The sequence below is a fragment of the Rhea pennata genome, chromosome 5 (genome assembly GCF_028389875.1).
Source record: "Rhea pennata isolate bPtePen1 chromosome 5, bPtePen1.pri, whole genome shotgun sequence".
NCBI classification, from domain to species: Eukaryota; Metazoa; Chordata; class Aves; order Rheiformes; family Rheidae; genus Rhea; species Rhea pennata.
In genome coordinates, this window is record NC_084667.1 from 63,835,142 (window position 1) to 63,851,799 (window position 16,658).

Here is a 16,658-nt window from a genome sequence, read left to right on the forward strand (position 1 = left end):
ATACCAAAATCCTATTTCTACTGTCTAGGCCTCAGGTTAGAGATACCATAGGTTATTTTGAAAACAGACCAAAAAAAGATTTTGTTTCCTTAAATGCCTTCTGTTCCGTACTTGTCATATATACTATTTTGTTGAAATAAATCATACACAGCTGTTTCATCCTACATCTTTTTATAGTTTATGGGACAGTATTCAAATGCCAGAGGAAGGTAACTGTTCTCACCAAGTTATATTTGATATTCATGAGCCAGCAGCAAACTCTTTGATACTATTTTAGAGTGAAGGGGAAGAGCCATGACGCAGCTTTGGCAAGGTGATACTTCCTAAAGAGAAGGAGCTACATAGGGCACGGACACTTCTACTACACTAAGGAGTAGAGTTAAGAGCAAAATAACACACAAAGCTACTTACGCTTAATTTGCATCCCCTCTACCGTACAAAGAAAACTCACTGGTTTAAATGTGTATTTGGCAAATTTTTAATTAGAGACAAGTAGGTCATAGCAAATTCTTGAGTCCTGTTTAAGGATTAAAAACCTGGCCAGCAAACCTATTCTTACAGGATGAACACCAGAAAACATTGCTAAGGGAGAAAGAAAATACATCTTTCTCACAACAGCTGTGACTCATAAGCAGGCTATGTAGGACATGTGAAAGATTGGAGATATGGTAAGGTCTGTTTCTAGTAAAAATATTGCAAAGTTTACAATAAAATTGATGATTTTATTAGAAATTAACTTGATCAATATATGAATTCTATTCATACTGATCAACTCCCAGTTCCAAAGGCTCACATGTACTGAGTTCACTCTACTCACGGAGAGTCTCTTGTGTATGCATGTCTGCAGGGATAACAGTCTTAATTATTTTTATCATTAGCTGTAAACAATACTTTTCACTTTTCCGGCAATTTCACTTTCATTCCTTCATAATTTCATTGCACTGGAATTTCACTGATCTCTTATATTCTTTAAAACTGTTAAAATCCAGAAATGGAAACAGAGTTAAATGACTTGAGAATTACACCTCTTTTAAATTAGCCCACGTAAAAGACTTTCCAATTGAATTTGGCCACAATGAACATCTTAAGTTAGCTAAACACTTCCATCAAAACACCTAGGATGGCATTCAAATTTATTACATGTCCAGCATTAAAAAAGAAAGAAAGAAATGAACCAACAGGGCTATTAGTCACAGATGTATTATTCTTCGGCTTTGAGGACAAAAGCACAAAAACTTGAATTTCTAAATAGACAGGATAAAACATTCTTTTTCATCTCTAAAGGGACTGAGCTGAACCTTTAGAAGACAAATTTGCCCCAGTTAACAAGTGGTAGCAGAAGACCCTCCCTCCCCGTTGGCTGGGTTAATCTCTACAGCAACATCACAGCTCTACCAGCCTCGTGTCCATCACAGAGTCTAAAACCAGCATGAAGATTTATTTCATACTTTCTCATCATTAAATTCTACAAATTATACTCTAAAAGCCAGTCCTGTCTTTTTAAAGTATTGAATCAGGACAGAAGATATTAATATATTTTGCTCCTCTGTGACTCTGAAATTTCCCAAAACTGGGCATCCTAATCCCTAATTCTCTTGAAAACCCCAGACCAGGCGGTCTCTTGGGAACGCCACAGCTGTAGCCAGGCGCACAGCGCTTTGTCCTGGAATTTCAGCACATAAGGTGAAAAACAGTAAAAGGGGGATTTTTATTAGTATGACTAACATATGAACAAAATAAGCACTCATACGTCATTTGAATAAAGCGAGCTTGAATTGGAAAACTAAATGAGGTCTGATAAAAGAGTTCGTAGTTTAGCGACAGTAAAACAGTAGATGTGAAGATGGTTTATCGCATACCACTCAAATACACACAATATGATGTAACGCCTGTTTTATTTAGTGGAATCACTTTTGTAGGTTAGAAATATTTCCAATTCCCACTTACTCCAATGCAAGCCTCCACCATCAACAGGCATAATGCAGTTTGTTCAATTGCTTCCAAACCGAAAAAAAAAGTACAATCTCCAAAGTTAAGTTAGAAACTAAGTTCACACATTTTCTTTGGGACCAGGAATCTGTACATAGTACAAAATATACATTTATTGAACTTTCTGTAAACACACAGTTTGAATTGTGTAAAACTGTAAAGAGTGGGTGAACTACGTGGAGAATAATTTATTATATATTGTTATACATTCTACTTAAGGAAAATAGTTATGCTCTTGTATATTACTCTGTTAAATTTATAAATTCCATAATGAAGCTGTGTATTCTGCAAACATGCTTTTCAAGCTTAAATCTCTCCATTCGTAACACACATTTATACAGGTCATCAATGAAAAAGTTACACTTTCCACAAAATAAAGAGGTTATGAATTTTCTAAAAAGACAGGCACAGCATGTCACTACAAATGAGATTTGTTTGACGATACGGAGTCAATTCTGTGAGGAGACAGGTGAAAACTCTCTAATTCAGCATGTTTGTACACGGTCTTAGAAACAAGACAGATGCTAAAAACCAAAATCTCTGCTTTGAAAGACTTACAAAGCAGCCAGTTCTGAGAATCAAACCCGACTTCACACTTTTCAAATATCCAGTCTTCCCTGGCTAAGAGAATTTAGGCTTTTATTACTTATTAATCCTTTGCCACCGGTGGCTTAGTTTTGCGTACACTGACCTAGCTGGCACTATTTGACATAATCATTTGCACAATGTAGCACTTACCCTAAAAACTAGATTCCTGGCACCAAAGAGTTAGATCTAGTTAATAAATACAATTGAACTCTTGGTACTCGAGGTTATGGTGAATGGCAATACCAGCAATAAAATGTACGCTAGGAAATCCCAACTTCCAGCACCAAATGCTTACGTGGCATTAGCCTGCAGAACGTGTGGTAACAGGTATTGCAGCATTTCAGGTCCCAGAGAGTCTACTGTAAAATGCCCAGTTTCCAATTCAAAAGTCTGGAAGTTTCAAATTGCAGCACTTGACAGTGTAGCATCAAATACTCAACAAGAATAAAAGTTCTCCTAAAGATACCAGTACAGGCCTCTTCAATAGGTCCGTGACTGGACATGGAAATAATGCTATGTAAATTCAGCACGTTATTCCTAGAGTTTTAGGGCCGCATTACCTCCCCACCTCAGGCAACTTATTTGGGGTTCCATCTTTATTTTTTAAAGTTAAAAGCACCACATGAAAGAACAAAATTCATAAATTGTGTTCAATGTTTTCAAACAAAAATAACGCTTACATAGTTAAAGAATTAGAAAATTGTTATTTTCCATTAAGCTAACATTTTGCTTTACTATTACCACTTTATTTCCCTTTAGCCACCCAGAAAGCCTTTTTCAAAACCAAAACTGAGTAGACTACATTTCTTTTTAATTCCAACAAAAATAGGACAGGTAAATCTCTAACTATACACATGCAAACTTTACATATTGTGAGCAAAGCTCCATCAACTTCAGTAACATGTGAGGTTAAATACAAGCCTGAGTTTCTCAGGATCATCTTTCTTTAGTTTTCTCCTCTAGTCTGAAGAGAAATACTGCATTCTGGCCTGAAATCCCAATAGGGAAAATGAAATTGGCCACTCATATTTCCGTTGCTCAAATTGAGTTGAATTCAGCAACACATGCGAAATTAAACCCTGCAGACTTCAATCTACAGGCACCGACATAAGAAAGACCATGTTTTGCGACTTGCCAGTCTGTTTTATCCATTTTCTTTACAAAGGCATAGCTTCTCAGAAGAAATAATGGCATCTCCTTCACTCTGGAGGCTTACTCACAATATTCGAGTCCTGTCTATTTTAGCTATAAAAAACCACCCACGCTCCCAACAAGTTCTTCAGAGCTATACAACTAACGGAAGCCAAAATTAATTTCAGTTTTTGGCTCAACGTCATCAAGCGGCTTAAGAACTACAGAGGTAACACTCTTAAAGAAAAATGTTACTACCTGATAAAACACTCACTGTTGCAAATAAATTACTAGCTACACACTAGTAAGCACCGTTGGTTTTATTTTTGTAAAAAATGTAGATGTCTGGAGAAATTTTTAAAAGCATTCAGGCAGTAATCAAATTGAGTTAAATGTGAAAATCTGGCTACACGTAAAATAAATATCCTAGAAATCTGACCTATCATCATCCCATCTCTACTGACGTTTTCAGTGTTTCAGGATAGAACTGTTTCATTAATCCTATAAAAAGCATTTTTAAAATTAAGCCTGTTTTCCCAGATTGTGACTGTAAAGGCTAGGGTTTTTCTGTCATATTTAAAGAAAGCCTCACCCCCAAACCCAGTTTCCTAGGACACAATCATCACTCTAGCCTTATAGCTTGGAAGCAAGGACCTTAGTAAAATGTCAACATGAGGGAAAAAAACACTTTACAGCTAGGCAAATGGAATCTTAAAGAAAACAAAACACCCAACACAGGAATATGCATAAAATCTAGTTCACTACAGGCCACCAACTTAAGACACTATAAAGAGATTATACCATCTAACAATTTTTTCTACTTACTAAGAGTAAATAGTAGAAACATCTGGAGATTTTTCTGGAAGTTTTCAATGGGAGAATATGTAAATATTCAACTTTTAGCATGTTGCATGCTCCTTCTCGATCTGAATGCACAGAGTGGTCCATGAAAAGTTTTCAATATTTTTCCTGCAACTTCTTGAACTTCTGTGAACAAATGCCCAGTTTACTGCTCTCTTTTAAAAAGCAGTTAAAAACTCAGTAAAATAAGGGCTGCAAAGAGCTTCAGAAGGTGCAGGCCAGAGTCCGCAGAGACCAGCGGACTTCGCACGGGACAGTTCAGGGGAGAGCTCACCACAAGACCAGACGTTTTGAGCAATATTCCATAGGCTCAAGTTACCATCATCTCAAAAACCTGTAGCTGCAGGGACAAAGGGCTGTACTAGTTATCTAGAAGGTATCATTTTTACACCTAATGAAGCTTGGCACAGAGTAATTTCATTTTCTGCAGGAAGTGTCAGGTACAGTTCTACATGTTTTGCTATTTCTTAAGCTAAGGTTTTTATTAAAAACTGTATTTGTCAAATGAAGTGCAACATTTTACTAATGGTTAGCCGATTACAGACATACCAGGTTTAAATATGAAGAAATTTAAATATACCAAGTCAAGTATGCATAAAAATTTAAGGTGGCAAGTACAGATTAAGATGAACACTTTATCCTGCCAAAATTCTGATGCACTTTGGAATAAGGTAAATTAAAACCACCATTTCACTAACCTAATCATGGCAGCCACACTGTCAATCTCTTAGGACATAACTACATGCATCTGTAGAGAGCTAACAAAAAGTTTGTCAGCATAGAACTCCTATGCAGACATTAAAACCAAAATTTCATGATGCTAGTTTTAAGAAACATAACATTTACCAAAGCAAACATTTGTCTGAAATCTACTGCGCAGAAAAGACCTGCAGGCAAAGGCATCGATTCTCCCTAGGCAGGTCAATGGATTTTCTGAGCTTAGGGTGCAGCTTCCCAGACTCCCGCCAAAGGGGCAATATAACCATTCCCCGGCTCTCAGAGCACTCTTCCCGCCCCATATCCTGCCTTAGATACGGGCGCTAGGTAGCTGGATTATCAGTTTATCCAGCTGAAGAGTAGGCTTCTTGTTCCTAACTCCATGGCCACACAAGCACTACTGCCAGCACAAAAGGGGCAGTGGGAGAAGACTTAGAGCAACAGTTCAGGCTTAATATAAATTGACCATGAAACAGTATCCTTAGCTCATAAATTATTTTTAAAAAATGCAATGCAATAGAGTGTCTACCCTATCCCAGTGTAACAAATTAAGATGGGATTCTTACTAGGGAATTAAGTGCAATGAAAACCGTTCCCTAGTTTTGTCAGATTATCACTTTAAGTCTCCAATTGTTGAACTGAGCGAAATGGCTCAGGTTTAGCCTATAGTTGGAGGGTACTAGCCTTCAGTAAACAATCTAAAGGACATTTCATAATGGTCAATGTTCTAAGTACATTTTTAAAGGATTAGCTTTGCAATCTGCATGAACTATTGCGATAAAGTGCTATAATTACTCATCTGCTGGTTAATATTCTTCAGGCATCTTGCTGGTATGACACATCCTAGGATTACCACAATTCAGCATAACTTAATGACAAGTAGATGAAATTTCTCTCTCCATTTCTGACTTCTGCTGGAGAAGATTAGAAGGAATGATGGCCAAGCACCAAGTGCTTTGCAGTGGTATTGCCTGACTAGGTAAGAGCAAGTCAACCAGAAGCCCTGGCTTTGTAACCTGCACAGTACAGGCGTACTTCTAGCCCACCACGTCCAGCAGGACCCTACTGCTACAAAGGACTTAAAGCCTGGCAAATCTAGAATCACACCTAATGTAATTACATTTAGTTAATCCAACATTGTTTTTTAAAATACATTTTAAAAGCCTCTGTCTTGAGCACATTTCAATGCTGAATTAGTGAGAATAATTTGAACAGTTGTCTATAAAGCAGTACAGGTATTTTCCCAGAATGATCAGTGAAACATTTAATCTGACTATAACAAAACTCACAGAAACTGAAATCAGTAAAGCTGTCAAATGTAAAAGAAAAACAGAAACTTGCATGGCATATGAACCAAAGGAGCTTTACAAATATCATTTCCTTTTAAAAAACAAGCAAATTGGGACCATCCTATTTGAACATGTATTTAAAAATACATCTTTTAACATTACACATTTTTCATTTTTGTCACAGAGGAATTTTTCCAGGAGGGAAATAAATAGCACACAACACTTCAAAAAAATTGCTGCCTTGCCCCTGAGGTGCTAATGTTTTTAGCATTTAAAAAAAAGTTTCTGGTGCAAGAAGGAGACGCACAAAGGTGCAAAAGTGCCTTTTTCTTTTCAGAGCAGTGAAAAGTACAGCTTGTCTCTTTTCTAGGATGCTTTATATATTTAATTCATATTTTGTCATCAAAATCTCTCATCTAAAACGGCAGTGTTTTTGCATACATAATAGAGTCAGTGCTCTGACCTCATCAAAACACTGAGCTTAAGCAGAAGAAAGAACAGCCTTTCTTCTCCTACCCTCAAACCTAGTTACAGCGCTTGTAGCAATAGCAGAAGAATTACTTTCTTTATAATCTTTATACAACCTCATAAGAAGAGGCTTAAAATATAGCATTTGTCACTGAGAGTTTAAGTGATTACAGTTCGAAGTATGGCTTTCCACCAGTTTTGCTTGTGATTTTAAGTTTTAACTCAAGCTTTCTGCAGTCCAGTTCCAGGTTTTGCAGTTTCCAAAATTAAAACTTTAGTCTACATGAAAAAGAGGACAAAACTTTATCTGCCTAGTCCTAAATTAAGTTTAGCTTTTTGTACTAATATGCCATGTATTAAATATGCTTGTTAATTAGGTGCCAGTGAAGCTATAACTTAACATTATTATAGTTTTGCAGTCTACAACAAAATTAGACATTTTAAGCATTTATTCATAGGTAGGTAAGGAATTGGTTCTTTAAGCAAAAATTGCTATAAATTTATAAATACAAATAGTGCTTATGTTTTCTTCATTCATGCTTGAACAGATTACAAACCGAATACAATGAAGTTACGTTAAGCACCCCACATAGACAAGAGGGATAAAAGAAAAGTTTGCTGGTATATACTATACTTAGTTCCAAGACACTATAAGTTACTGTTCAGAGTCCCCTAACTCTGCATTAGTTTTAAGGCTATATATACAAATATGTATATTTCAAAGTTAGGGAGAAACAAATATAGCAAAATGCATCGTACTACATTTTCCTATCAAAAAGTAACTATACACCAAGTTTTGATTCTGTTTAACTGTAGTAAATGTTACAATCTACTTGTTTTACTGATTTTCCATTTGGGGAATCTGCCTACTAAATGAATAAAGTGAACTACATATTAAATACAGTATTTTCAACCAAAAAAGACAATACAAGGTGCACAAAACAGTAGTTTTGCAAACATGACTGACTTAAAACTTAATTTTGTATGTTCAATGGGAGAAAGCTAAGCTTAAATCAAATTAGTTTATTATCTTTTAAATTAGAATTTTAAACAACGAACAGTTAAATACTGTCAACATGCTATATTTCAGATCACAAGTACTGTTTAACCATAAGTCTCTCATCCTAAGTGGGTCAATTAAAAACACACACCATAAACTGTTAAAGATTGTCAGGCTTTGACAAATGTATTTTTATCAAACAATAGGCAAATTCAAACCAATGCACATCTTCAGTGGGGAGGAAAAACAAAAAAACCTGAAAAACCCACACTTGTAAAAAACAGTGTAACAGATTACTCCCACTTCATCCTCTAGCATATGGCTGTCTTGGGAACTAATCCAAATTCCTTCCATTTAAAAATGGGCTACCAATTAATAAAAATATTTTTCCACATGTAAAATATCATTTACAATGGCACTGACATTTTAAAAGGCAGGAAAAAAGGAATTACACATTTATGGATAAATTTCTTGTTTGTTAAATCAAGCTTTATTGATAAAATGGAATTCAGAGTAGTTTACTTGGAACAGCAGCAGACCCAGTCGATCAGGATTGTAAAAATGCTGCAGACTCCTACTGTATGTAGGAAGTTGCCTGTTCATGCTCAGTGATTAGTAATTTCAGGTAAGGGTTAATGAAAAAAGAGGTGCAAAGAATCAAGGCATTCTAATCCCAAGGTTCATATGCGAATGAACACATGATACTATTAATAGGGCATGATTCAACTCCCACTGAAGTCAAAATCTTAACTCCCTTTAGCTCAGAGAGAGAGCAGGAGTGGCCTCAAGAGATACATTTGCTGAAGAATGTGCACTACTTTTTTATTCTTCCATTACACCAAGGAAATCCACACGCTGCAATTTCTGATAAATTGCCCCCAAATTCAGCTTCCATATACAACAATTATCTTTAGTTTTGTGCACCTCTTGAACACCTAGCTGGCTAGGCTGCTGCTCCTTGCAATCCAAAACCACAACATGAATTTAAAGGGATATATATTGTTGCATCACACAAGCCAAACATTTCTTCTAACCTTTATAGTGATTTAAAGCAGTTCATAATTAAATATGAGCATTTTGTACAAAGACAATTGCACTTTACAAAAACAAAATCATACAACATAAACTGCTGGAGTCTGATTTACAACATGAATTATGGTTTGAAATCACGTTTACAGAAGTCTGTTTTACAAAAAAAGGATCAGTTCCTGGGCTAGACGTTGTACTGCTGTAGTTTTCTGCTGTAGTCGCTCTCACCAACACGTCATATTCCCTTCTTTAAGGTTGAGGATGGATGTTAAGAAGGGTAACTGAGGTTGGACTGTACTTTCATTTGAAGCATGAAACGTGAACTCCACAGCTAGATGAGCAGTTTTACCACATATCATCAGTTGATGCAGAGTCCTTAAAGAAAAAAAAAAGGCAACCCTTTAAAGTCTGGAGTGCCCATAGTTACAGCTGTTTATGTATAACCCAGACTGAAAAGGGTAAAGACTTGGATAACTTTAGAAGTCTGTTTTCTTTCCTTTTTCAGAAATAACATCTAAGAAGTACGCAAGAAAAACACATATTCTTAACTAATGAAGCTGTAAGGACCAAGACATTTTTAAATCTGACCAAGTGTTTTATTAAAATGCTTAACAATTCTCAAAATAATATCCTAGGAATAGTATTCAAAAACATTTCCACAGTCATCTGAAATAATACAAAACAGATACACTTACTACACAGGTGCATTAGAACAGGAAATGCTTCATGCTATCTGTCATCTATTATCATTACCATCTTTTGTTTCCAGCCCTTCCACGCTGCTATAGAAAGATTCAGTCATCAACTTGTACCTTGTTATAATTCAGATCAATTTTAAACATCTACAATTAGAAGGCTGAATAGTAAACTAAACCCTAAATTCGGATAGTAGTAAACCGCAAGGAAAAGTAACATCTACGTAAGAAAACATTCAGAACCAGAGACATACAGTGCTCTAAATCATAGCTACATTCAGGCTACATTCATGGCATTTCATCTACACATTCAATACCTGAGTATCTGTAAGTTGGGCTCACTTATGCCCCCAGACAATAGTGGATTTTGTGTAGTTACTACAATACGAGTGATTAACTCATGATTTTGGATACCTGATGAATAAAAAACTTTGTACTATGTCACAAATCCAACTAACTGTTTTTTAATCCATTTGCCTTTGTGTCTTATTTTCTTCTTCCCTGCTCAGAATGTTTCACATTCATCTGTTTGCATCTGCCTCATCTGTTCTATAAGCCAGGTACACATGGTAACACCATAGCCAAGAAGTGTGACCACAGCTCAGCAGCTCAAGCAACAGCAACGTCAGGAGCGTAGGCATCAGAAAGACTGCTTATGCACAGCAGTCTGGTTATTTCAGCATTACTACCTTCCTAAGTAATTAAGAACAATGATGGGCTTTAACAATGGTCCATGCTGGTGCTTCCCTATCATTACTAAGACTGCAGAGGATAGAAATGTTATTCCTTTTGTTTAAAAGCACTGCTTTACCGATACCTTTGAGAGGCAAGAGGCTAATTATGTCTCTAGCAATGCCACACATGACGATTTCTTAGCGTTAAAATTCTGTACCCTTAATTCAAACTTGCACACAGAAGTTTTCCTCACCAGAAGCCAGGAAGAAGTTAGTTAGCATGCAGGTATAGTTTTTTTTAAAAAAAAAACAAAACAAAACAAACAAGAAAACCCACTAAAATCACCCTTTACAATAGTGTCCTCAGCAGAAAAAAGTAGCAAAGTAGAGCAGTTGAATGTTTGTTTCAAGTGAAAGGATGAAGAATAAAACCAGTAGTGAGTAGAAAACACACAAGCTGCATGCCAAACATTCAGTAAGCAATTTCCTGTATCTGCATTGCCAACATCAGCACAAAATGAAGTTTGTGTACTGTGTATTTGTAGAAAAGTAACACACTTTCGTACGTTACGCATGTATTTTGAATGTAGAGCATCCTTTTTCGGCCAATACCTAGGAACAGTTATGCTGAAGGTCTCATAGCTATCTCAATCATATACATATCAAAGGCTAGGAATTGTTATGCTAAAGGTATCATAAACAAAAACTACCAAACTGTAGCATTCAGTTGTAAAGCCAATACACAATTTGTACCTATGCCTAGAAGTATTTCACTTCTACATCACAGGTAAGCATGCAAGTAATTTTTGTTGATAAGTAGAGGATCATTTTAACTACTTAATGAAGTTCTGCACTTTCAGTGATTGAATGTTACTCTCAGTGATCTAACTGCAACCAAGACTTCAGTTCATATTTTACAGTTGCTTTATTTTTTCCCCTACTGACATGCAAGTTGATCAGTGGATTCACATAACAGTTTTCTAATCACTGATATATCAAAAGAACCTAAACTGTTTGCATGATGTAAGACAGACCATGTTTAGAAGTGAGAAAATGCTTATGCATGGTTCAGAAAATTAATGATAGTCATAAATTTGTTTAACCTAAAAGTATTGTACTTTCCTTCTTGATATCTAGGTGGGGGAAAAAACAAAGAGGTCACCCATAACAAGAAAAATACATATGACTCTTTGTACCATCCGGCAGAAGAGCATTTGTAAACTTAGATGGGATCCAAGTCATGAAATTCCAGAAGACAAACCCACCCTACCAGAGTTTTGAGGCTACAATCAGCAGAGGGCATCAGAAAACAACTACAAGGCATAGTCCAAAGAACACAATATTGCTATTACTTTTCTTGGGGGTGGTGGTAGTGGGAAGGTATTTTAGCGAAGGACCAGCAATACTTTTCTGCACAAAACAGCTAAAATTGGGAAGAGATAATGTGAGAGAAGAGATACTTACAGTATCATCATTCCTGTAAGGGTTCAGTCTGTTATAAACAGCTTCAATCACACTCCGTCTAGACCAAAAAACACAAGATTTTAAAGCTCTGTCTTCCCCCCACCCAAAGTCAAATTCCTGAGCACAACTGTTATTTAAGCTGCAAATTTAAAAGGTTTTTAATTCATAAAAACAAGTTTTCTGCAAGCTAGTACTAAGTTTCATTAAACATGGAAACAGCTACCTCATTCTTTAAAACCTTTAGGTTCAAGAAAAGCAAGGCTGAATACTGGTCAGAGTTCAGCAAGAGAACAGCAGAATCTGACATTCAGATCAGGCTGCAGTGCTTTTTTTGGTTTTGATGATGTGTCTCAGTCTTTGAAAGAGAGTATCAAAGAACACGAAGGAAGCTGAATGCTCTGCTCATTCGTGTGCCTGAGGAGTACTGCAGTAGTACTTAATATATTATGACACTTTCAGAGAAGAGTTATCAGCTTTGCATTTCCTGGATGCATTAAAACTGCATTCTAAAGTAAGGTTTTCTTCTTATTAAATTCTGAAGTGTACTCTCCATTAAAATCCTGGTAAAGTTATTTATGAAACAATACCAGTTTCCAATAACATGCCCAATATTCTCCTGTAACTTTTCTCCAGAAAAAGTTAAAACTGACAATGGCAGTTTTATATGCTTTATCTTCATCCTGAAAAGTTTGTCTAATTTTTTAGCAAAAACTTTTCATGCATGTCACTTTTTCAATTTTTTTAAAACACCTTTGTTTAGCATATTTAAAATAATTTGTGACCAGTATTTCCAGTCTTTTGAATTCCTAGCTTTTCTAGGAAAAAATAGGAAAACTGGTAACAACAACAGGCAAACAGGCAACATGAGCCGTTTCTACACAGGGTAATTAAAAAAAAAAACTTATAAAAATGGGAGACTGAAGGAAAAGAAAGCCTTTGCCTTACCTAACACATGAGAAATGAACTTTGGAGGGGGGAACAGGAAGGAAAGAAGGGAGTAAGAGACAGGATGTATAAATCTGACTTTAAAAATAACCTTCTTACAGATCCCTTCTTTGCAAAACCAAGTATGACAAAATAACAGACTACAACTGCAACAGAAAACAAGCTTCAAAGAACAACCTTTTAACTACTCATGAATACATGCAGGGGAGTCGCAACAGAGTGCATCAGAAGAAAATAAAAGCAGATGAGACACCTTATAATCATTCAGTAAATACACACTGAAAAGTCAGATACTATCATGCAGCAGTATAAATATAGTTCTAGTGAATGACTGCACAGCACAGAAGAACAGGTGGAACTTAAAAGCAACAAAAACAAGCAATTACACACAAAGGATGTTCCATTTACAAACCGAAGAGTTTCTCCGACCTTTCATCAATACAAATCTTTGATATTAAATGAAGGCAGGTTTCCTGAAAATGTCACCCCTCCAAATCAGCAGCACTGCTTTGAGCTGCACTAACACTCAATGAAACCCATACTTCTGTCTTTCCCTGTTCAAGCTAGCATCACTTAAGCACGTAATCCTACTGAAGTCAGTCACTTCAGGGACTTCAACACTTTCTCACAACCTTGATACTACTACTAGCCAAAGAAGATTAAGATAAGCAATCTCTGTGTGCATGTCATATATGATGAATAACAGATTTATTGATACTTCAGGATGACAGCAACATATCCTAAATAGATACTGCCATTGCATATAAAACTGCCATCCTTTCTTTTCATACTCAAACAGTTCTTATGTGAGGAATTTTCTTTTGTGCAAATCATCTTTGAAGTTCAATCGCCACTTACTCCATTAGAACCTAGACTCTTTGTGTTTCAGTCCTCACAACACAAAAAACGTACTCTGAAGCATTAAAAATAGCCCATAGCATAAATGTTAAATCCATTTTAAAACAGTACAAATTCATGAAAAATCTTTTGGTCCAAAATGTACTTTGTTGTGCAAAAAAGCTAGACACATTGCTTCCTCAAAGGTTGAGCATCAATTTAGAGGTCCACAGAGCACCAATACTGAACTCTTCAAGGACAAAGCCAGCCCATAGAGTTATAAATTTAATATCTCACTTATCTTTGATAGACTTCTATCCATTTTTCAGATTTGTCACAAGCAGAGAGAGAAAAAAGCAAACTTTTTAGGAATTGCAACATTGCCTTAGCTACAGACAAGAAAAGAAAGTTGCCAAGCAAGACATGAAACGTACATCATTTCTTGACAAAGTATGGAGCTATTTATCAAATTACTACTCAAGTCATTGTATTATTTTTGCATCTTCAAATGTAACACCCCACCCAGAAAACCCAGTTAATTACAAAAAACAAACACTTAGGCCACCCTTAAAAAAGACCCTCAGTCTTTCCACAACTACAGTTTGTCAGTTAGTTTTAGTAGTGATTCATGGTTTACTTTGTTCTTGTGCTTTTCCTTTTCATATGGAAAAAATTCAGGAATAAAAACTGGAGAACAGATCACCTTCCACCCTGAACCCTTCTCCCCCCCCCCCCCCCCCCACTTTTAAGAGTGGCCTTACAGTTAAGTTACAATTTAAATCAAAAACCACATTTACACTAGTGTGAACTCACTTGCTTGCCAATTCACCCCCTGGCGGGAGGTTTGGGATGCTCTCAGTTGCTAACGTACGCATCACGTGGACTAAGTCTGGTACTCCTTCACCCTGCTTCTTTATGATCTCTGGGAATCAGAAGTACTTTTTTTGTAAGTGCAGTCCAAATTTAACTTAAAAAGATTGAAACACTCAGTTTTATAAAAAGGCAGCTTAACTTTAATACAAAAAAATTACAGATGATATTTAACATGGTAAAGGTTAACTAACTTTGGTACCCTAAGAACAAACTTGTAATGGAATTGATAAAAGATACCCTGCAAACTGTTAATATACACGCTGGTTTTTTAGAATTGACAACTACCTAACAAAAGTAGGAATAATTTCTTTAATGCTTTTACCGCTATATCATTATTATATCTTCCCAACAAAATGCAGAGCATGAGGTAGGTATTAACATCAGCCTTAACACTGCAACAGCAGTTAGAAAGTTATTGCCATGATAAAATCACAGTATTCTGAAGAAACAAAAGGTTAAATATATTAAAAATAACTCCCATAGCTGTATGTACAAGCCAATACTTGTACCTCACTGCATGATAGTGACACGCAAACATCAAAAACTTATGTACAAATTAAATGCTACGGACAGAGTTCAGTGACAGTTCCATCCTTAACTCATTTACGGGTATGTGAATATTAGGTAATTATTTAAAACTGAGCCACCTCAACTTCCAAGCAAAGAGAATTTGTACTGTAGCCACAGTCAAGTTTACTACTTCTAGAAAGACTACTTCTTTAGTTTTATTTTTAGGTCTGGTTTTCTAAAGTAGTAAACACAAATGAGTTTTTAGACCTTACCACCCTTGAAGAGTCACTCCTCAAATTTTATGAAAACCCTATTTAAGAGCAAGTGATTTTTAAATATATATATATATATATATGTATATATATATATATATGTATGTATGTTTCAATGTGAACTGTGAACTCAGAATTATAAAAGGTATGAATTATTAAGACTTGGATGGATTGATCTTCGAGTAAATACTGCAGCACACATACAGTAACACGTATGCGTATACACGCACTCACTATTCTTCATGCAGTAGAGCATTTACACAACTTAAAGTAGTTGGAATTCATCAGTACCTACTTTTGAAAAAGATGTTTTAGCATTCCGTTTTTACTGTAATGATAAAAACAAAATAGCATACCAAGTTTCCTCTTCGTAATTTAATGAGATAAAGTACATTAAAAGCTTCTGAAAACCAAAATATGTCCAGTCCTTTTTAGTTAAACTGAATTTTTGTTTATACAACAGTTTTTCAGGGCCTCACTTCACAAGGAGAATCAGATCAATTTTGCAAGTGAGACTGTTATTTGCAAGGTACAGTGGAAACACTGGCTAGTCCTCAACCAGTTTCAAACTCTGCAACACAAAGCTTTAAGCTGTTTAAACTCTATATTGTAAGTAGGAAGAAATTCACTACATGACACCACACACCTTAGATACCTCAGAAACTTGCCATTCCTCAAAATCTGTGGCCAAAATTCATTTTACCATCTAGCAATTAGTAAATAATCTAACACTCTTAAATTTGAATAAAAAGCAAAGATATCAGATTTGGTTTGCCAAATTCCTTTATTGTGCAATTTTGAACATCTAATATATTCTACATTGTGCTAGGGCTAGAGTTCTGCTGTACAAAAATAAGGAATTTATAGTTTACCTATGCTACATAGTTTCACAACTTGTAACTGCAGTACATTTAACATACAGTCTCCACTAAATTAATACATTTATATCTTGATAGAACTATAGATACAGACTGAATGAACACTGATGACAACAAATTTGAATTGGTCTGCTAGCTCTTTTTAATTTATTGGAATTGTCTTTTTTCAATACATCTTGTTAATCCCCTTTTAATTTACTTTTAAACCCTCTACACAATTTCATGGCATCAAATGATGGAAAAAAAACATACTTACAACCCTAAAATAAAGGATTCAAAACACACCTACTGATTTTATATTCCAAATGGGAATTCCATACAAAGTTTAAGTAAAAGCCAAAGTTCCAGATTTCATGAAAATATGGGAAGGAACGTGTATCAGCTAATTTAAAATTATTTATCTCTTTATAGACAAAAATACTGCAAGGATAATCTACT

The 16,658-nt window shown here is 35.6% G+C and overlaps 1 protein-coding gene across 3 annotated transcripts in view; it reads right to left on the reverse strand.

The window, feature by feature from the left end:
• Positions 1-1,876: 1,876 nt before the first annotated feature.
• The window catches only part of PPM1A (protein phosphatase, Mg2+/Mn2+ dependent 1A), a 36,145-nt gene continuing 21,363 nt past the window's right edge, over positions 1,877-16,658 (reverse strand). For all 3 annotated transcript variants that reach the window (XM_062577366.1, XM_062577367.1, XM_062577365.1), the window contains exons 4-6: positions 14,501-14,609; positions 11,906-11,963; positions 1,877-9,447 (exon numbers count right to left, since the gene is read on the reverse strand). In XM_062577366.1, the coding sequence (XP_062433350.1) occupies positions 9,418-9,447; positions 11,906-11,963; positions 14,501-14,609 (197 nt within the window). In that variant the 3' untranslated portion in view covers positions 1,877-9,417. The remainder of the gene's footprint in view (positions 9,448-11,905; positions 11,964-14,500; positions 14,610-16,658) is intronic.